The sequence below is a fragment of the Mytilus galloprovincialis genome, chromosome 8 (genome assembly GCF_965363235.1).
Source record: "Mytilus galloprovincialis chromosome 8, xbMytGall1.hap1.1, whole genome shotgun sequence".
Lineage (NCBI taxonomy): Eukaryota > Metazoa > Mollusca > Bivalvia > Mytilida > Mytilidae > Mytilus > Mytilus galloprovincialis.
Genome location: NC_134845.1, coordinates 58,910,338 through 58,933,869, shown reverse-complemented (window position 1 = coordinate 58,933,869; position 23,532 = coordinate 58,910,338). Strand labels below are relative to the sequence as shown.

Here is a 23,532-nt window from a genome sequence, read left to right as displayed (position 1 = left end):
ATAAAATATACATGCCCCAAGCCAGGAACCGTTTAAATTGTGCATATTACACTTATTATATGTTTTTAGCCGAAAAAAGGTCCCAAAAATTTTTCGCCTCGCTTCGCTCGGCGACATTTATAATCTTCGCCCCCCCTTTACAAAATCCTGGATCCGCCCCTGAAAACTACCTCAATCAAAAACTTTAACCTGAGGTGGGACGAACGGACGAACGGACGCACAGACCAAAATACATAATGCCTATAAATGGGCCATACAAAATGAAGATCCTTTAGACCCTCATACGACGGATGTACCTCTGGTGAATAATTATACGAGTTTATATTATATCGTATAAAATAGACTCTACTAAATTCTTTTCACAACATGGTTTGCTCCTCGACCTTTGATCTTCAAGTGATGTAATTCTTATTTACATGCATTAATATATCCAGTATATCATATTATGAAATACGATTTAAAATTTGGCTTAACAACATGATAAAGAATATTTAAAAATTGAAATCTAATTCATTTGAAATTTCAATAAACATGTTGAATGATATGTATGTTTAATCTTCAAGTTATCTTTTTAATATTAAAATGCTAGCAACTGTTCAAAAAGTATTGCGGTACTTATTACACGAATTTGTTGTGAATGCATCTAAATACCAGCGCAGTAGGAGTTATTGAAATAAATAGATAAAACGCAGCGGTCTTTGATAATTGTTATGTGTTCAGATTCAACATGCAACACAAAAATATGAATAGGAATCAATTTCATAAAACCACACGCCTGAATTAGACTAGGTTCGTGAAACATAATAAATGATATATTGTATCGAAGATATATTTTGTGAAATCACCCGTGACAAGAACGTACTTTGAGTGTATAATATGTATATACTCTAAACATGTAGGATGGACATATTTCGGGCTTTCAAATGTGTGGTGCTTTTAACATGGATGATTTTCAAAAAATCAGGTTTGTGTTTAAATTATTAGTAGCTAAAAATATGATAATATTATTATTTAAATGAATTAATGGCCATTTATATCATATATCATTATATCGATCATTTTTTTAAAGTTTTTTTTTTTAAAGTCTTCTAAATTTTACGTTATCACATCTTCGTAAGTTTACTTTCAAGTTACACTAACTTTCGCCGGATTTCTGAACATAAATCAGGCCGTTGTTTTTCTCTTTTAGATAGGTTCATATTTTGTTGTGTCGATCGATGTCTTTCCTAGCTTAGTACTTTAGAATATCATTTTTAAAAAAGTTATCACATCGTGTTAATATGTATGTATTGTATACCTGCTGTTGTTTTTTTTTTTTCTATGGTCGGGTTGTTGTCTCTTTGGCACATTCCCCATTTCAATTTTATAATAGAGAAGCGCAAGATACATTTGTACCCAAGGGATAGCCATATTCATAAGTAATAAACGAATTCACAATGCCAAGAAAAAGCCAACACAAAGCTATAAAAAATGTACGAAGATAAACAACAGTATACAAATCACAACATAGCAAACCGAATAATGAGCAACATTTTGATTCTTTCGCAAGTTGGTCTTATTTAAATATTTTCTTATTTCAACAAAAACGCTCAAAACCTTAACATCATGATACGGGTTTATGTATTTTTGTCTTTTTTGTTTGTACCAGGAAAACAATATTTAAAATTTTAAACATATTAATTAATCTTCGTCAAAAACATAAAAAAAAAATCAAGTTTTGTATTAACGAAAACGACCATAATTTATAACTAATTAAAACTCTGTCTCAAAGCAAAACATTTGGTTCCGTCACTTCAGACCGTCCGATAATTAATTTATATCATATTTTTGTATAACAATAATACAATTTGGCATGCCTGTCATCGCGTCGACTATCCACCAAAGATATAGCAAAATGTTATATAGGGCTTTAAATTACAATTTAAAGAAATATTCACAAAAGATTTATTTATTTAGCGTCCAGTGGCAAATACTACATATACTTTGAGGCAGATAAAGTTTTCGCTTTATATTGATAAATTTAACTCTATATAATTATGTATATTGACACATTGTTTCCGATTTTACTTTACTACGTGACTTTTTTGTACATTTGTACATATAGTAAGACATAATACCCTGCACTCCGAATCAATATTTATAATGTTGATCTCCTTGGTGGTCTCGCGGAGGCTGATTCGCCTCAAATGCTTCTTAGATAAGCATACGGCATAAAGGAATAAGAGCAAAGACTAGTCGGAATAGTGTGACCGGGTTAGATAACATGTCTTCCTGCGGACTGTCACCTAGTGAACTAGATAAAAGAAGATGAGATATAAGTCCAAATAAGACAGATCTCCATCCAAGTCACAATTTGTAAAATGTTAACCATTATAGATCAAAGTACAGCCTTCAACACGGAGCTTTGGTTCACATAAAAGGGCAAGCTTTAAAGGGTACCAAAATAACGAGTATACAACCATTCAAACAGGAAAAAAACGATCTAATATATACAGAAACGATGAAAGAAAAACAATTATGAACCTCATCATCATAATTTTTGCATGCTCAATATGCAGCCAGAAAAATAATGAATACCAAAGTGTGATGTTTTATCATCCTGCATTAAATAATTAATTACCATTAGATGACCTCCCAACCAAAAATATTAAAAGTATATTCAGGACCAGCAAAACAATTATAAATTTTATAAGCAGATAAAGCAGATAAAGGTTCTTAAAAATTAATCTAACAGGAAGAAAGTTGAAGTTTCTGTCATTTGGAAGCAGTGTGTATTGAATATAGATGTAGAAAGGGAAGGGATTGGAATTGTGTAAGGTAATTATCTATGAATAAATGATTTAATTTAATAGTTTTCCATACTATACATGTACAACGTACTTGTCTATATGCATATGTGCTACACAAGCTTAAAGATGTAAGGACTATTATAACATTATAAACGATTTTTTTTTCTAGCAGTGATTGCAGTGAAACTTACAAACTTTATGACTCACTCTTATATATTTTATTTTATTCAATTTATAGTCTGAGGCTACTCAGTTGGTATCTTCAAAGTTCGGGACATCAGCATTTGTACATTTTGATTTGTTTGGAATATTTATCTTACCATTTGAATATTCATTGTTATTTGGAGCTGTATTGGATTTGATTGTTTGAATGAATGTTTTTTTTTAAGTAATGATATATTTTGTCTATATCGAAATTACCCATGTTGATAGGCTATAGCACTGTGACATCAAGGATCCATCCGTTTTCAAAAGGCGGTTCCAAACCCAGGATAAAGGGGGGTCCAACAATATGTCCCCATTCAAATGCATTGATCGGCCAAAAAAAGAGGGTTTCCAACCCCCGGACCCCCCTCCCCCCCCCCCCCCCCCCTTTGGATCCACCACTTGACCTTTGTTAGAATCTAATAGGTCGGTAGACTATTTACAGCCGCATTTAAATTCCGTCATTGTATCATCACTTTAAATAAAATTAGTCGGTTAAACCATGTGATTGAAAACAATAGACTTAACAGGTTGTTAACACTTTCAACTATCAATAGGGTCAAGCAACATTTTCGAAATGATAAGTTCATGTAAGCGTTAATTTTGTTACAGACACGAAATTTTAGTGATATTGATCCTCAAACATTAAGCCGGTCTGTCGTCATGAACTAAGTTTGTGAATTATGTTTGCAGTTTTCTTGACATGCATTTTGACGTGTCATCGTATTCATTTTATATTAGAAAACTATTACAGTTATATTAGAAAAGTATCGCATTCATAATTTTTTTATATTTAAAAAGCATCGCTATGATATACGACAAACATCGCATTGATATAATAAAATATAGCAGTATCTTTGACTTATAGGTGATTTTGGCTTGGCAAACAATTGAATTCATCTCAATTGCATTCCACTGAATTTGCTACGTGATATTTATTGAATGTGTACATCTACAAATGATAAATCGTGCATTTATGTTTCATTTATTCAACAATTCAATTTTCTCGTTTACGTCATTACTTTATACCGAGAAACCTGCCTTTCTTCGTACAAATGCTAACATTCGTCTGAAATTTCCCACAATGCAACTCGTTGATATAAGACAATATCGCTCGTTGATATAAGAAAAGTTTTTTATCGATTCGCTTCTTCCATAGACTGGGTTATATGTCTTTTCTGGAATGAGCAAGCTAAAATACAACAACAACGAACAATGTTAGGTGCTGATTCAGGCAAAATTGAAAGAGAAAAACGTGTATTTACATGAACTCAAGGTGAATTAATAATCTCATTCCTAATTTTCAAAAGCGCCAAAACCAGCCCCACTTGCAACTCTGACGCTACATCAAATCCTGAAGGTATTTGCGCCTGTATTTTATTTATATTTTCTCTCTTACTTTTACAGGTTGCACGTGCACTTTACCATCAGAACTGTACAACGGCGGAAACACGTGGACTGATGTTGTTTTACAAAAGACTATCACCTTTACATCAAATAAAATGACAGGATTTATAATAAAACTGGCGGGAGAGGATTTAGGCGACTTTACTTGTATTTCAAATACAGGAAATGTATATGTATTTAAGTAAGTGAGAAATAAAACTTTTTGTTGAACATTTTAATTAAATCTAAGTCTGTTGAAAGACAGTTATAACATTAAATTATCAGAATGGTCAGTTTGATATTTGCAATATCGAAAATTTTATGATCGTATAAAAAAGAAGATGTGGTATGATTGCCAATGAGACAACTCTCCACAAGAGACCAAATGACACAGACATTAACAACTATAGGTCACCGTACGGCCTTCAACAATGAGCAAAGCCCATACCGCATTGTTACAAATCCTCAAATAACAATGATTAACGAAAAAATATTTAAAACAAAAATATGTAGACAAACAGCCAAAGTTTTAAAGAAATATACTTCAATAATGGCTACTCTCGGGTCCTAATTATTGACGTCGACCAAATGCTAGAAATTTTAATTTAAAATATGTTGTGCGTCAGAAACTCTTTGTATGAAATTTTTATGAAAATGTAAAGGCATATCTTGGAAGTATGTTAAAATGCATTTTTACATAAATTGGTGTAATGTATATGATGAAGAAATAACATATTTAACATTAAATAACTCATTTTCTATCGCTTCTAACATTAGAAGACTCATTGCTGTAATAGATCGCATGCTTGCATCTACTTACCGAAATACAGATTAAATGTAAGCCTGAACATATTGACATTGAAATTGATTTTTTAGTTTTTTTTATTGATTTTTTTTTTCGTGTCGTTTTTTTCATTATAGCCGGAGTGATTTTGTACCTTAGTAATACAATGACAAAGATGCGAACAACATGCCATGCAGAAAAATATACATGGCAACAAAGCGCATAATTAGCCAATTTCAACAGCTGTACACACATGTCAGAGAAGCGCATAATAAGTTAATTCTTAATTGCAAAAGCTATACGCATTTTGTCAAAAAAAAATTACTGCATACTAAGAAAACAAAATATATGCACATTACTATAAAAATGATACCTAGTGCTATTAAGGTACCTGCATATTTATTCAAAGCATATACATTTGTAATTAGTCATAGAACATTAGTATATAAAGAATAAAATAACAAAAATATCCATGAATTTTTACGGATATATATAATATATAATAACATTAAGATGTATGTGTCATTATAATACGTTATTCTGATTTGCTAACTGCACATCACGTGTTATTCCTTAAGCAATTGCATTACACAACAAAACTTCTCATTCATAATATCACGTGGTCCCACAATAAAGTGCACAGGTAAATTAAATAAAAAATTGATAAAATTCGTATTTTTCATGATCATAGCTAAAAAATGTAATTATAAGTATTGAATGCTTCTTTTTGTAACTTCATAGGGTTGTAAAAGCGTTGACCGTGCGCACATTTTTAGAATGAACTTCGGTCAACGCTTTTACACCCCAATAAAGTTACAAAAAGAAGCATTCAATTCTTAAATTGAAAGATGTGGTATACATGTAAGTGCCAATGAGAAAACTCTCAATGCAAATCACAATTTATAAAAGCAAACCATTATAGGTCAAGGTACGATTTTCTACACGAAGCCGTGGCTTACACCGAACAGCAAGCCATAACGACCTAAAAAAAATACTAGCGTTAAACGGGAAAACAACCAGTTGTCAAAGGTTATGTACTGAAAGGGCAGCTCAAACTGAGCCTTAAAACGAGTTTCTCGAAAAAACACACATTTACCCTTTAATACACATGTATATTTTGTAATAAAATTATTTATAAAGAGGCTCGTACATGACATCATCGGTAATAGTAACACCAATTCAGTTCCTACTGATATTTAAAGATTTTTTTTCTTTCTTAAGTTGATTTAATCTTTCATAGTCTACATAATAAGATGATATTTCATATATCATTTATAATTTTTTATTAGATGTGATCGCAATTTTGGGTCTGCATCCGGCTTTCAGCCTTCATTCCTTTGCATGAAGATGGTAAAAGTGTCTGATAATTTGTTTTATTATCATCTCTTATCAGGTAAGATATTTCTTGGCACAATGAAACTGGTGAATACAAATATTTTCTTTACAAAATAAAAGTAACGAGGGTAGGAATGCCGTTTACCGTCAGTCGTCAAGCCGTCATTTCTGCTACCGTTAGTGTCAAATTGGTTTAAATTCTACCGTGATTCGTCAAAATATCTTTAAGTTATCGTGATTCGTCAAAATACTCTTAAGTTATCGTGATTCGTCAAAATATTCTTAAGTTATCCTGATTCGTCAGGGTTCTTAAATACTTATCGTTACCGTTTTTTAGGGGAAACATTAACTTGATTTGTATAAATCAGTCGATTTTCTTTATAAACTTCCAGACTTAACTAATCGATCAGATCGGTAATCGAACACTAATCGATCATATTTGATCGGTACTCGATTGATGACTTGAAGTCATCGATCAGTAATCGATTAGATTACTGATCGATTTAAGACCGATTACTGATGGATTAGTGATTGATTACTGACAGATTAGTGATTTTATTATTATTGACAAAACAAAGCTATTCCAGAAATAAGCCTTATGAAAGATATCATTTGTGAAATAAAAATTCCATGAAAATATTTTCACCATTGCCAAAATTTTCTGGAATTCTAGAATTTAAAATCATTTCACTGCTAAGAAGTTTTGGAATTTTTTTTCATGATGTTGTCAATATGTCTGGAAATTTGAATGTAAAGGTTAGAACCAATACCCATGCCAGACATCAGTGTTTATTTTTAAGTCTTGAATTTATGTTTCTGTCTAAATATGCCAAAAAATCCAGGATTTACTCAGCAATACATTTTTACACAATATGCAGTCGTAACCAAGAGAAGCGTATCTAAAAGCTTAGCCCTAACATATTACTGATTAAAAACTACATTTTTGTAGGTTTACCCATGTATATGACGTCTTGAAAGGCTATTGTATTTTTTTCTTTTACAACCTTTCATTGACGGAAGGCGTCAAAGCAAAATTTAAAAAAGCCCTCCAAGATGTCATAATTATTGATATAAAAACTCTAATTTTTATATGTGTGCATGTAACAAATTTGGTTGTAGAGGGGTCTAAATACAGCACAAACTACATTTTCCAAAACACCAAAAGAGTGAAAAAATAGATTTTAACAACAACATTTGACTTGAATATAGTAGTATATATATACTTCCATGGTTTGATAAATATTTGATGCCTTTTAAGTTATGACCTTTGTTAACACATCAAAATTAATTTTTACATATAATATTAGCTTCAGACACTTGTGATTTTATTAAGAAGATGAAAATTTCAACCAAGCTAATATATATTAAAATCTGTATTTTTCATTATACGGATTAATCAACACAAATAAATTGTGCAATTTTTATATATCCTTAACTTTATGATGAAATTTAGGGTTTGTCCTATAACATTATTAACTAATGCCAGAATTTAGGTCACAACTAAATAGCCAGAACATTTACCAATTAACAGAAAATTGATACATCATTTATTCAAACACACTTGTTTGTTTTCACAGCAGGATATTGTCTAATTTCCACAATATTGTAGAAGACTGACCAGAAATTACCAGCTGTGGACTATGACTCTACTAAGGATTGCAAAATACTGATAAAAATAAATAGATTGTAATCAGAGTCAGTGGAAAACTTTCTATTGACTTTTGAATTTACATACAGAAGATCCCCCTTTTTTCTAAAATTTTAAAATAGTCCTAATGCAAGGCAATAGTGGTTATTGTTTTATTTTCACACGAAAGCATACACATCTAAAGATAAGTAGAATGAATATGAATAAGAAATTAAAGATGTTTTTAAATAGAATTGAGTATGTGCCTGCTGAGTGTGCCTGTCACAAGTCTAGCCTGGGGTCCTGGCTAATCTTGTCAGCCTTACGACGCGCAGCTAGATTGGGCCGGATCCCAGGCTATCACAAGTCAGGAGCCTGTAATTCAGTGATTGTTTTTTTTTATTATGTGTTACATATTTGTTTTTAAATAAATAAGGCCGTTATATCCACCTATGATTTGTAGTTGCATAATGCAACTATAAATCATTGTTCTGGCCTTTCATTGATACTGTGTAGCAATGTTTAGAGTTTTTCTGTAAATATGGTGATTAAAGGGAAACTTTCAGCAGAGACCACTCCTTCTGTTTGTCATTTTTTTTATTACTGCTTTTAATTTATTGATTTTTTCATAATTTTGTAAATTTGTTAATTTGAATTTAGATTTTTTGTTTTTTTGCAGAGTTCACGAAATCTTTTTTCCCCAGGTGGTCCTTGGAGAAAATCTGCTGGTCCTCATTATTAATTCTATTGAAAAATACTTAAATTGTGTCAGTCCTATGTAAAATTTTGGTGGTAAAATCCAGAGGACCACCACTTTTCACGAACTCTGTTTTTGATTTTCTAACTATTTCATCCTATTTCAATAAATGTTGAATTAAGTGTTTCCTGGTAGAATTTTGTCTCATAAGAATTTCAGTTTACATGTGAGGTTTACATGATGATGGTCATTAATTAGTTCTACACAGTGAAATATTTTGAAGGAATTGTGACATTCATACAAACTATTTTATAGGTCATTTCATTAATTCACCAATGTTCTATTTCTTTTGAATCATATGGGTAGGTTTTAATGGGATATGATACACATGATGTAGCACTTTTTGAAGAATCTGTTTTAATAAGATGCCACAATTTCCTGAATACTTTTTGAAGTTCTTCTGCTTGAGGATGATAATATGTAAATGATACATAACATCTATTTTAAACTTTTTCCTTTTTCTGTCATGGAATTTAATAAAATTTGTTTTACCAATTTCAGTTAATAAAATGGTCTTTCAATAACGAGTTTTCTTTCTGGTTTGTGTTTCTATGTAAATAAACCTTTGCCTTTAATATAGGATTTAAAGTTCCAAATGGGTTGGTTTTGGGCTTTTATGAAGATGTTGGAATTTTTCTGTATTTTTTTTATAGCATTTCATATCTTACCAGTATTTTCATGTGTTCTTCTTTGAGGATTTCAAGGTCTAGAAATTATATGGAATGATTTTTGCATTCCTTAGTAAACTTTAGCAGGTAATGTTGTTGAATAAATTGAGTGGTAGGGATGAGCTGGTCACCATGGTCACTATTTCAAGCTCTATTACATATTTCATGATAAAATCGTGAAATTTAGATGGAGGTGAAGTTTTCAACTTGCCTGTTTATATCACAAGTGTCTGAAACTAATTAGATGTCAGAATCTTTTGATGTTTGTTAATGTTTCCAATAGTGTGGTCAAATCAATTATCTCTAGTTCAATTTTCCCATACAATCTTACCAGCTATTTATTTGCTGTTTGTGCTTTTGATCCTATTATTTTGACATTTTCACCTAATTAACATTAACAATATATAATAATGAAACATTACTACAAATGTATCCTGAAAAGAAATTCTGATGTGTTTAGAAAAAATAGCAATGTATCTTTCATCAGTTTTATACATGTATACTTAAGGTTAGTCTTATTTTCATAAAAAAAAAAACATTTTATGACAGATATACATTTTTGATAAGTAAAAATATGATACGGGAAGGGTTGGGTAAGTGCTGGATCCAAATTCACATGGAAATAATGTTGTAGGTCATATCTAACTATATAAACAGTAGTCTAAATAATTATGACATCTTGGAGGGCTATTTTAAATTTTGCTTTGACCCCTTCCGTCAATGAAAGGCGTAAAAGAAAAAAAATACAATAGCCTTTCAAGACGTCATATCATAGTTTTTAGGACTAATATACACTGGTTAACCTACAAGAATGTAGTTTTTAGTCAGGAATTTGTATGGGCTAAGCTTTTAGATACGCTTCTCTTGGTTACGACTGCATATTGTATAAACATGTATTACTGAGTAAATCCAGGAATTCCAGAAAATTTTGGCAATGGTGAAAATATTTTCATTGAATTTTTATTTCACAAATGATATCTTTCATAAGGCTTATTTCTGGAATAGCATTGTTTTCTCAATAATAATAAAAGCACTAATCTGTCATTAATCAATCACTAATCCATCAGTAATCGGTCTTAAATCGATCAGTAATCTAATCGATCACTAATCGATCAAACTTCTGAGAGAGTTTGATCGATTACTGATCGATGACTTCAAGTCATCAATCGAGTACTGATCAAATATGATCGATTAGTGTTCGATTACCGATCTGATCGATTAGTTAAGTCTGGAAACTTATAGAATGTGTACATTTAATCGTCATTCAGTTAACGTCATTTGGTAAGCTTTTTTAGCGTTAATCGTCAGGAAGATACCCCATTACAACCATCAGTGATTCTCTATTATACGAATGTTTTAAACATATGTATGAAGTTCAAACTTTATATCTGACTACACGATAGAAAAACAAAGGTATATTGGAAACCCAGGTATATGCACGACAGAAAACAAAAAGGAAAGGGATAGCGCTTTTATTGTTCTTCTTAATTTCAAATTCACATTGAGTCTTCCAACAGAGAGTTTAACAAAGTCTTAACTCATTGCAAGTTGGAGACTGTTCCTAGATTATTCAGTGGCGGATCCAGAGGGGGGGGGTTCCGGGGGTCCGCACCCCCCCCCCCTTTATTTTGGCCGATCAATGCATTTGAATCGGGACATATGTTTTGCACCCCCCTGCACCCCCCCCCCTTTGCCCTGGGCTAGCACCCCCCCTTTCGAAAATTCCTGCATCCGCCACTGATTATTTTTTTAGGTATGTTAGATGTTATGAAATTTCATTGAAATGTTTGACTTATGATAGTAAATGTACGTAGTCAAAAGTAATACCAGGTCCTAAAAAGTATACCTGTATTTGTATATGCAGCATGTAAGAGGACTCCACCAAATAACGAACGACACGAAATCCAGTTAATAATAGCTAGCAAAATATTAAACATTGTTATATCCAAATATTTTTTAAATGAATAATTTGTACATTTTTTGTAATCTGAATTAGCATGGTTGGTATAATGCTTGCAAAGCATGGGACGCTTGTCCTGTCTTGGTTATGCTCTGCTTTGAGTTTGAAGATGGGTTACTGTTTGAACCGCACACGTGGAAGATGAGTTCGACACCATTCTTAAATTGACTATGATTGTCAATTTTCCTGCGTTTAGTGTTGAAATAGAGCTGAAAGTGGCCGGGTTCTTTAGTCTTAGATGTATGATTGTTTTTTATTTGTTGTTATTGGCTTTGAACTACTCTGTAACTTTGAGTACTCTCAGATGTGTGCGTATTGTCTTTTTGTTGTTGGGATCTAGTACCCGGCCACGCCATCTCTGTGTTTTAGTTAAATGTATTTCTATTTCTACATGTACCCATCTGATGAATTAAGATTGATTGATTGTTGTTTGCTTTACGCCGCATTTGCACAAAAAAGCTGTATCGCGGCCAGAGCTAGTTCGAATATTTTTACAATTTAAAATATTTTTTTTTTCTAAATCAGACAAAAGGTCCCTCAATAAACTAAAATTCTAGACTAAAGCCTTAATCAACTAATTGTTTTAGTTTGATCTTATGTTGTACTAGTACTCCACTGGTCATGGTTATGGGAGGGTTGGGCGCCCTCGGACGAGTTTAATCTCGTCACGTTCTGTATGTGCTTGTCAAGTTGGTCCGAAGCCTGTGATTTAATGGTGGTCGTTTGTTGCTGTATTAGATATTGATTTTTCATTCATCATTTTTTACATAAAATAAATCGTTAGATTTGACTTCTCGTTTGAAATTTATTACATTTGTCATTTCGAGGTTTTATAAAGCTGACAATTAGGTGTGGGATTTGATCATTGTTGAAGGCTATACGGTGACCTATAGTTGTTAATTTCTGTGTCATTTGGTCCTATGTTAAGAGTTGTCACATTGACAATCATACCATTCTTGGTTTTTATGACTAAAATCAATAAATGCGATTCCTAAGCCTCAAGTATTGTTCTTTCGGTTGGAATATTCAAATGAATTGAAGAGTTTAGAATAAAGGAAAGCTTCTGTCGTCCGTTTTTTAATGCATGATCAAAATGAGAAATGAAGGGAAAATTCCTTTGCATATTGATAATCCAGCATACATGTACATGTACATGTATCATAATGTTTAATATATTATAATGCAATACCTTGGAAAATCTTAGTTCTTATGAGTGTGTGTTAGGATATACTTAGGTGATGTTTATGAATTCATGTCAGATGTTCGGATTCCTTGTTATTTTCCCATCAATATAGGGTAAAATATTTTACCCATTTTTATTTCATATATATTCCATATAGTATTTGTATCTCAAAAAAAAGGTCATTTGCCAAAATGTAAGCAGATTATACATTTCTTTTCTATGCATTTGAGATCCAAATTATACCAATGCAAATATAAGGTAAATGTCGGATTCAGCCTTTTCTCGCCTTTTATAAAAAATTAAATATCTAGTAAGGAGACCTATCAATATTTTTATCTTATTTTGTTCCTTAACTAAACAAATGCTCTTCCGACTTACACATGTATAGTATCAATTTTAAATTCTAGATTTTTTTTTAATTTCACCTTAGTTCATCCTTTATTGTCTTTCTACATTTTGTCCTGTATTTTTTTTTTTAGAACCAGATGGAACCGGACAAACAGATCCAGCAAATTTTCGTATATATTTTTCCGCTGCTTCATTCGGATCTACTGGTCCTAACCCAGCAAGTACGCCTACATGTGACTATTGTTCATTTACAACACCACATTCCGACAGTGACTTTCGCATGTTACAAAGACAAGGTAATCAATTGTCTATTTTACGCAACCGTCTTTGTTTCCGATTTTAGAATTATTTAGTCAAGGGAGATAATTCTTCCATGGAGATAAAACGGTTCCCTTTCAATGCAAACCTATAAGGAAAAGGTTTTGGTGAGAAAGTACACGTACTAAGCTGTTAATGTATATATACATATTATATTTATTATGTGTTTACTACTTTTTACAAGTTGTGTTGTACATTCTCGACGTAAAAGTTGTTTTCCTATCCAAAACAATAAACCATGTTCGTGTCATTTGAAACAAGGAGCACAGGAACACATATACTTTCCAAAGGATTCGTCGTTTCCTTTTACAAGATATAAGCATAAATATTTTTCTAAATATTTGAAATAGTTATACTTAAATTACTTGATCAATATCTAACTTGTAAATATCATTATCGCTTTTTAGTGCATTTTTCCTTTAATCTTTTTTTGTGATAATTTGTCATATCATGTTACTCGTTTTAAATGGAAATGTATCGCTATAACTAAGGAGGCACGTGGCGTTGCTAATGAAATTGACATGAAATTGACAACGTCGTCATAGGTAAAATAGCGATAAACAGATTATCATTTGTCATCTCAACTCGATTGCCTTTCTCGCTTTCACCGTACCGGCTCAAGCGAGATAATTAATCTCGCTGAGATGATCTACGATAATCTATAAATATTAATTATTTGCTAGTATGTCAATTTGACATGCATGTTGCACTATTTGATCTTGTTAGATCTAATTAAAGCGGAACTTTGGAGATCTCAACTTGAAAAGGCTAATCTTTGGAGCTCTTTACTTGAAAAAAGTAATCTGTTATTATCTTATTATCTATGACCCCATGAGTTTCAAATATTTCATAAAAACGTTAAATAACCGCAAAAAATACTTTCACGAAGACATGTCAATTTGAAAGTAGACATACTTTGAAATGAAATGCAGACACAGACAAGCCTTTAATTACTTCCCACACAAATGGACGACTTCAAATTAAGATCTATGAAAAACGTGAAAATAAAAACTTTTCTATAATTGTAAACTTCCCATTTCTCAGCAGTTATTATCTATTTACCTTTCTACCATTTGTATGGCGTATATGTATCTCAATTGATATGTGCCCGTGCATACTGTATGAATTTCATTAGCGGATGTGTGCTCCTTACACATCAACTGGTCCATCATATTTATAAGAAGAACTATCACAAATTGGTTGACCGCTTTGGTATATGGTTGTGTTTTAACACACTTACGACGTGTGTTCGAGGTCTTAAACCTTCAGATAATAGAATAGTCGACTAATCTGCAATTTAAGAAATTGTATCCCTTTTTTCTCGTTTCGTCTTTTTGACTGAGTGTTTTTCCCATGACAAGTGATACATACAAAGCAACATACTCGTTCTTTAGATTTTTATTCGATTCCCTTAATTTTGTTTGTTACCATGATTTCTGTTCTTCTTCTTCTTCTTGGTAAAATTTTATGTTCTTGTAAATGCCAATGAAAAATATATACAAATTTGAAAATGTGTGCATATATAATACAAACACTCCATATTGGTTTATGAACTTAGGTCATATACTTTTGCCTAAACTCTTCTCCCCGAAAATCAAATAGTCCTTCCTTTAGATGTGCATTATCTTTTTTTCAGGGACGTCAGAGAACATAACTCAAAGCGAGGCAACATTGTGCCTACCGTGCGATGCAGATTGTTCAGAATCTCAATCCCCACAGTCAAATTCATCTAAGACAGATCCCGATGATTGTAAGTGTGCTGGTATTTAACTATTGGATATATTGTGTTCCTTCTTTTAAACCTTTTTTCCCTCTATGTAAAAGAGTTCCAAAATGAAGGAAATACTAGTGTTTTTTATCTCAATGTTGAATATAGGTGTTTCCTTTTATTTGTGAACGTACGCGTATAAAATTGAAACTGTATAATGGTGCGATTATACAAAATATCATATATCATATATAACAATGTACATTTTAATTTGTATTTCGATTGAATCTTAATAATAGCCTTAAACACATTTAAATTTAATGTTCTTCGTTTATAGGCTTCATTTGATACTTATTTTATTAACTTCATCATTATTTTTTGGTTGGATGTTATTAATGTAAAATTTATAAGATTTATTGACTTTTTTCTTTCTTTTTTTTTCAATCTATAGCTTAGCCTAGCTTGTCTATATTTTTCTTCCTTTTTTTGAGAGATAATTTACTACATGTCTATTTACACCTAACACTATATAAATATTTAGTTGCTTCACTACCTCGTCTTGCATTTTATCTATAGTGCATTTCTATTCATAATTATTCATTATATACATGTACATGTATGTTAGTCAATTGTAAAATATAGAGAAAACATGATGTTTTTTCCTCTCTCTTTATGTAATTGAAACTAATAGTAAGATCCGGATAATTTTAAACATTTTTAACATTTTGTTATGTTTTTCAATTTGTATTTGTTAAATAGATATATATTTGTATATATAGTGTCTCATAAGCCTTTCTAGGCTGAGTATTTTTCTTATTTCATTATTGTGCAATGTATTTGATATAATCTGTATAAAAATCTGTAGACAAGTATGTGATAAATTATTATTATTTTATTTACTAAAACAGGACAAATTTTGTAAAATTGATTGATGAAAGATTTACAGTGGCGGATCCAGAAATTTTCATAAGAGGGTGTCTACTGACTGACTAAGAGCCTAAAGAGGACCCCGCTCCACCCATGCTTCAGATAATCCTTTTATAACCAACCAATTTTTTCCGCCTCTGATTTACAATGTTAATTAATCTTAATCGTTTTATGTACATTGATATGTACGCATAAGAGGTTTCAGATGGGATTTACAGAATATAGAATTATGGACAATAAGGGCAGAATAAAAGGCAATTAAAGTAGAATACAGAAAAATATGTCCACAAATAAAGATAAGAGAATAATGAGGTGTTAAAATATAAAGAATATAGAATAAACGCTAAAATAGATAAAAAAAACAAAAAAAAAAACAGATTCCGTGGTATAAAATATTTAAGAAAAAAAGAAAAAGACCTCACATAACGGTTTGATTTATTTGTTGATTACTCATCGTTCAGTAGCAAATATTTCATAAGGACGAACAAGTGATTGATGATCAAAATGAAGAAAGAACCAAAACATATAATAATGATTTTCGAGTGGCAAATATTTTATGCATATGTACTATGAACATATGTTAAAAGGGTATTCAAAGGGATAAGAAAAGAATGTATGTCTGTATGTCTCTCAAAACCGTTAATATTCAGTAGATGAACATGGCATGTACTATTATCATACCTCGGCCTATACATTTCTAGGAATATGATTGGTTAAAAGCGTCCTCGTGGAGACCGTGTGTATTTGATATTAGGTTAGTAGGGAGCCAGGGCTTATTTCATACCCGGTTAGTAGTGTAGTTACGTCCCTTTATATTCCATATTAGATAAAAGGGAGCCGGGGCTTATTTCATACACGACTAGTAGTGGTGTTACGTCCCTTTATATTCCATATTAGATAAAAGGGAGGCGGGGCTTATTTCATACACGACTAGTAGTGGTGTTAATTCCCTTTATTAAAACAAACCAGTACCGAGAAAAAATCTAAAAGGATTCAACAGACGAAGAAATTGATGATTAAGATGGAAATAAATTCATAAAACACATTTAAACACAACAAGTTGTTATTGTTGGCATCTGTTTTTGTAGGATCAATGGAAGTAGCTAGTTTCTTATAATGCTAACAGTATCGAAGACTTGCTCATTTTTATAGGTCACTAGTCTAAATTCCACACAGTCGTTACATAGTGTGCTAGTGACCTAATATAGTATATTGGGGTCAGTAAATTCCATACAATAATTTAGTTTAAGTACAGCATATATCAAAGTTATATTAAAAAATATAGGTCACCGATGAGTTAAAAGAGATATTTCAATGTTAAAGCCAAAAAATGGCATTTTTCCACCAAAAGGAAATAATTTGGAACTTTTTCAATGATGTTTACATTTTAAAAGTCATCTGTGGCCAACACGAATTTATTGTTTTGAATGTTTTTTGTATCATATGATAAAGTAACAACTACAAAAGGTAATAAATAAAATTTGTAATGAAAAACGAATGTTTAATTTTTTTCTGAAATTTTTATACCCTCGAGCCTCCTTAATAGTGTCTGGTTGAGGTTTACAGAATAGAGAATTATTACCTAAATCGTCAGAAACAGGGACCCAAACATAAAGAATAGAGACAAATAGCATAAAAAAATAAAGTGTCGAGTGGCAAATATTTCATACATTCGAACGATGAACACATGTTAGAAAGGTATTGAAACGGATGAGAAAAGAATCAAAAACAGATACGTATGTCTCTTTTTTAAGACCGTAAACATGCTATAGATTAACCTCGTAAATGTATGAACTAATATTCACTAAGATGGGTGCATGGGTTGGACTACAGAATAGACACTACTGGGCCAAAAACGTCAGAAACAAGAACCAAGACATCAAGAACAGATACAAATAGCATAAAAAAAGTATATAAAATAATAGTTTTAATGGCAAGCTGAAATAGAAATGATAAAGGATACTTGCAAATAATTTTAAAGACATAAAAGGGCGATGTAAACCAAACAATTGTAAAATACAGAAACGGACGAACATCCAATCTTTTTCAATCCGTTTTGCAAATAAATATAAATCTCAAATCTGCACTCGTCTGCATTGAATTGATTGACGAATAGTATGACCCTTATCTGTCATAACTATTTATTTTAAATGATATATATTTTTTGTTGGCGAGGTTCCAATTGTACTTAATACTAGTCTATCTATTTCGCTCTTAATTATAGAGATGGAACACGATTGAAAACTGTTTATTAAAATTCCTATGATGATTGCAATCATATAACGCATTTGGGTAAACTTCACATTTAGATAATAAATGAATTCATGTATTATATTTTGATATGTAGTTAGTGCAACATTTTAAAAGAGGAGTTAACATACCTTTTGGGTTTTCCCTTTTCCATTAAAATTCTAAATGAGAAAATAAAATATGTAATTAGTGCCAACGTTCAGAGTAAAAACATGGTTTTTTCTGTAAACTACTTCTTTTGACAATTTTAATGATTTGACAGTTTGTGAAACAAACATGAAGTACTGTTTTTAACTGCAAAGCAAATAAAATTAGCACATCAATATTTAAGTGTAGTAGTAGTTTTTTTGTTTTTTTTAGTTATTTAATAATGACAATTACCGTTTTCAACAATGCGTAAACCCATACCGCATACTCAGCTATAAATAGCCTGGAAATTACAAATGTAAAACAATCATACTGCCTGATTTATGTACAAAATGAACAAAAACATCTCGATATACAGCAACAAGCGCCAACTACTGAATTACAGGCTCCTGACTTTAGGAGTAATGAATCCAAGCAAAAACAAATGTACCGGCTTGCTGTCTATATGTACATGTAACGTACAAGTTCAAAGGAAATTATCAATTTTCGTGAAGAAAATTATAAAATACTTAATCTTATTATATCAATTGTCTTTATTAATATACTACGTATTTGTGTTTCGTTTGTCCTGTCTCGCTATGTATTATCTTAATATGTTTGCATATATTGTCCTCTAGTACACAAGTATGTGTCTGAGGTTATGAATAAAATCTTTAATCTTTAATCTTGCCCTGGCTTACACGATGATTTGTTACCAATACCATAGCGTTTGAACAAACTGTATGATAAAAGACAGCTAGAAACTTTAGAAATCAAAAATGTAAAGCACATTCCTCATTACACTGACTTTTCATCAAATGTCGTTTTTTTTATACTTTTAAAATAAACAGCTGCGCCATGAGCGCATGATACGCCCGACGTGTTATGTGGAAGTCTTATGCAATATTCATAAATAGTTTATGAGAAAGTTTTAAGCAATAACCATAATTGTTTTAGAGACACGGCGGGACATGTGAAACCCCCGACCCTGTTTTTTTTTACAAAAACTAAATATTACCAAAATAAAATTTTGAATCAAAACCAAAAAGTATACAGATCTTTAGATTAATATATCAAAGAAGTGTGTAAAGTTTTAAGCAATAATCATTACTTATTTTTGAGATACGGCACGACATGTAAAAAACTCTCCCCTGTTTTACAAAATACTCAATAACTCAAAAATAAGATTTTGAATAATCACCAAAAAGTATACAGATCTTTAGATTAATAGAACAAAGAAGTGTGTAAAGTTTTAAGCAATAATTATAAATCGTTTTAGAGATACGGCACAACATGTAAAAAAAACCCTCCCCCTTTTTTACAAAATACTAATAACTCAAAAATGAAATTTTGAATCATCACTAAAAAGTATACAGATATTGAGATTAATATAACAAAGACATGTGTAAAGTTTTAAGCAATAATCATAAATAGTTTTTGAGATATGGCGCGACATGTAAAAAAACCCTCCCCCTTTTTTACAAAATACTCAATAACTCAAAAATGAAATTTTGAATCATCACCAAAAAGTATACAGATATTGAGATTAATATAACTAAGAAGTGTTTAAAGTTTTAAGTCATAATCAAGAATCGTTTTTGAGATACAGTGCGACATGTGAAAAAAACACACCCCTGTTTTAGTTATAAAGTGCCGTAACTCAAAAAGTTTAAATCTTATTTTCACCAAAAAGTATACAGATCATTTGACCATCATAAGAAACAATTATATTAAGTTTCATGAAATTTGGATAAGTCGTTCTCAAGTTATGGTGCGACATGTTTACGCCGGACAGACGGACAGACGGACAGACGGACGGATACGGACATTTGTATACCATAATACGTCCCGTCAAAATTTTGACGGGCGTATAAAAACTCCAATGAATAGTTATAAACTGTAAACATTAGTGAAAGGCGTTCAGTATGTATCGAAAAAGTGTAAACTACTTAATATAAAAAGGCATTTAATGATATATTATCATTGTTAATACATGTAGTATGCATTGAAAGTATGCAACTTTTAATGATCTTTGATATAAAATTTTCTCAAAGTCTAGAATAATAGAATAAATGCAAAACCTAAATATACATTATAACAACTAAAATGTTGCTTAAAAACTAATTTCATTGGACTGTCCAAATTGTCCGGTCATATAAGCATAGCATGGTTCGTATATACAGTTCGTAAATTTGAAAATGGTTCAGGCAAAAATCAATAAAGTAGCGAAGAGTTAATTAACTACTAGTATTCATTGTGTTTTTTAAAAGCAATTTCATTTTTCATTTTGTCATAACGCTGTCATTTTTTTATATTGAAAACTAAAATGATGGTTTTCATGCTGTGCACATGTTATGTTGTAAAAGTGTGCGATAGTGTTATCATATTTATTATAATTATAGATATTGATATTTTTGATACTCTTTATCAATAATTAATAGTTAGTTCACAGGACCCAACTCAGGTTATTGCAATGTCTATATTTCCATTGTAATATTTTCTGCAGTTACAAGTTTTTCATTCATTATTTCAATTTACCAATTTTCTCTTTTATTCTTTATTTCTTTATCCTATTTTTCTCTATCATCTATATCTTAATACCATTTCTATCTAATTCTTTGTTTCTACACTTGTATATATAAATACCAAATTTATCTATTTTTTATTCATTTTACCTGTAATTCTCTTTTCTTTATAACTTCGTACTCCATTATTCTCTATTTTTTCGCCCTATTTTTGTCTTTCCTCTTCCTCTTTATCTGGAGCAATTTGCCCATTATTCTCTGTTCTGTTAAAACCCCCCGGTCCATCTTTTAATCATTCTTTGACTTTTTATTCCAGCTAATGTTCCTTTGATAGTTGGAATAGCCGTACCGACTGGAGTAGTTGCTGTCATTGGTGTTTCAGCTATTATTGCTGTAGCTATGTATAAAACACTTGTGATGAAGTAAGTATAAATGAAAGGTTAATCGAAAATCAAACGAGGTAAAAGATATAAAAGCTCTATATATTTAACAGTGTCCTCGGTAAACCGTTAACCAATTCCACATAATGTTGTGCACGGTTCAAGACAAATATGCCAACATGTCAAATACAAAAGGCGATAAACCCTTGTCGTTTTTAAATGACCAACATACAACATACTGAATAAGTCAAGAACCAACCACAAATATTTTTTTGCAACAAGAACTCTTAATAAAATATGTTGGTACGTGATAAATCTTTTGGATAATGAAGATGTTCCTATCTAGTATTGTGAAATAAAATCCAATTACTAGTTATTCATTTGGTATTTTTGTTTCCTTAAATTAATCAATTGTGATATATTTACACAGCATTTGTGACATCATATATGGCGATGTAGTAGAATGGCCGCGTTAGATCAAAAGGTCACGTCTAAAACGTGCCTCTTACATGTATTAAAACGTTGTTTGTTTTTAAATTTGTATAGTTCTTAACTGATCTTGTTCTCGGTTTTAAATGAATAAACGTCAGGTCGCAAGGTCGTCCTCTAAATTCCACAAGATCGCAATTTGGAATTGTCCATTATTGATACCACTCTTATATATTTAGCTTCAAAACTTTTTTTAGATATTGTACGGATTGATGAATGTTTGTACTTTTGCAACTTTATAAATCATTTCAAAACTGTCTGTTATGCCTGTACCTTCAACTCTTGTCTTATCTTTTTTATTTACTTTTTACATAATAGTCTATTAAGTGTATATTTTCTGCTTTACTTTTGTATTTTGTTACATCTGTTTCATCTGTTTAATTTTAGTGGCGCAAAAGTTGCTGCAGCAAAAGGAGTTTCAACGACGACTGGTACCAACGGCGGTGGTCCTACTTAAAAATATAAAAATACAAAATACAGAATGTCAGTGTGTAAAACTTGTATATTTTGTATTTGTCATCATCATTTGTCAATGAAAGAAAAGAAACATGTCAATAAAAGAAAATCGAAATTGTTATTTTCCTTCAATAATTAAGCACTGTGTCGGATCCAAAAGGCTGGTTGGGGATGAGGAGTTAGGGGGTGGATGGTCCGGTGATTGGACCCTCTTTTTTGACGATCAATGAATTTGAATAGGGACATATAATTGTAATTCCCCTTTATCCTGGGTTGGGAATCCCCTTTTAAAAATCGCTGGATCAGCCCCAGAAGCATTACTGAATTAATTGCAAGTAAATATTTGATTGTTCTGGCGAACGTTAAACTTTGCCTTTCTACATGCACCCCGCGTACGTTTATTCGGACGTTTTAACATTTCTAGTCTTTGTGCGTGAGTCTGTCCATCCTGTATCATGTTTTAATTTAAAAATAAGGTAGTTTACCAAGTTGTGATGAACAAATAACATTGACAATGAGTAGAAGTCGCCGTTTGAGAATATTGATTATGCATTCTGGGTAATATTTTGAAAAGCATACACCAAATCTTTGTGATTGATTTAAACATCATACACAATCGACATTCAACCACTCCCGACGTATCATTATTTTCAACATAATGTACAATATACTGTGTTCGAATCTAAAGGAGTGTAGGTATATTAAATACGAACAACGAAATTATATAACCACACTATGTTGAAGTCTATTTCAGTTGTACAGCAAATTAAATGTTTATTTCTATAAAATTTATATCTGATCTTTATCTCGCGATGCAATCAAACCTCTTACTGCCGAGTTGTTTTTTTACTTTGTTGCGCAAAAGGCATCTTTCCACGAATAAGCAGGATATTGGTGTTTTAACGACACATATTCTTGTTTTCCTATTTATTCTCATAAATATAAATTGGTATATATTATAGTTAGATGTAACAAAACAGCATTAACGTGACAAAATAACTAGGGCCAATTTGTTAGCCGCATGACGTAAACACGACGAATCAAAGAATTCAACTGAGTGTACAACTGTTATAAAGGTCAATGCTGTTGTTTAAAACTTTATTATTCCAGACCCCTTTTGTTTTCCACATAATTTATATTACCACCAACAATTAACAAGTTCCAAGTCGTATCCGATATCAATAGTGTATACCACATGTAGTATCCAAATGAAGTTGTGTACCTGTTACTCTATGTAAATCTCTCCTATATCAGGAGATCAAGGAATTCATCCAGTTGTTATATATGTTAATATCTATGTTACAATATAGAA

The 23,532-nt window shown here is 31.3% G+C and overlaps 1 protein-coding gene across 1 annotated transcript; it reads left to right on the top strand.

Annotated features, from left to right (window-relative positions):
- Positions 1-527: 527 nt before the first annotated feature.
- LOC143042292 (uncharacterized) lies at positions 528-22,341 on the top strand. Its single transcript, XM_076214556.1, has 7 exons — positions 528-964; positions 4,401-4,581; positions 6,453-6,556; positions 13,173-13,337; positions 14,996-15,109; positions 21,212-21,317; positions 22,152-22,341. Exons 1-7 carry the CDS (start codon positions 901-903, stop codon positions 22,219-22,221), a joined length of 804 nt encoding a protein of 267 aa, XP_076070671.1. The 5' UTR covers positions 528-900; the 3' UTR covers positions 22,222-22,341.
- Positions 22,342-23,532: the final 1,191 nt, after the last annotated feature.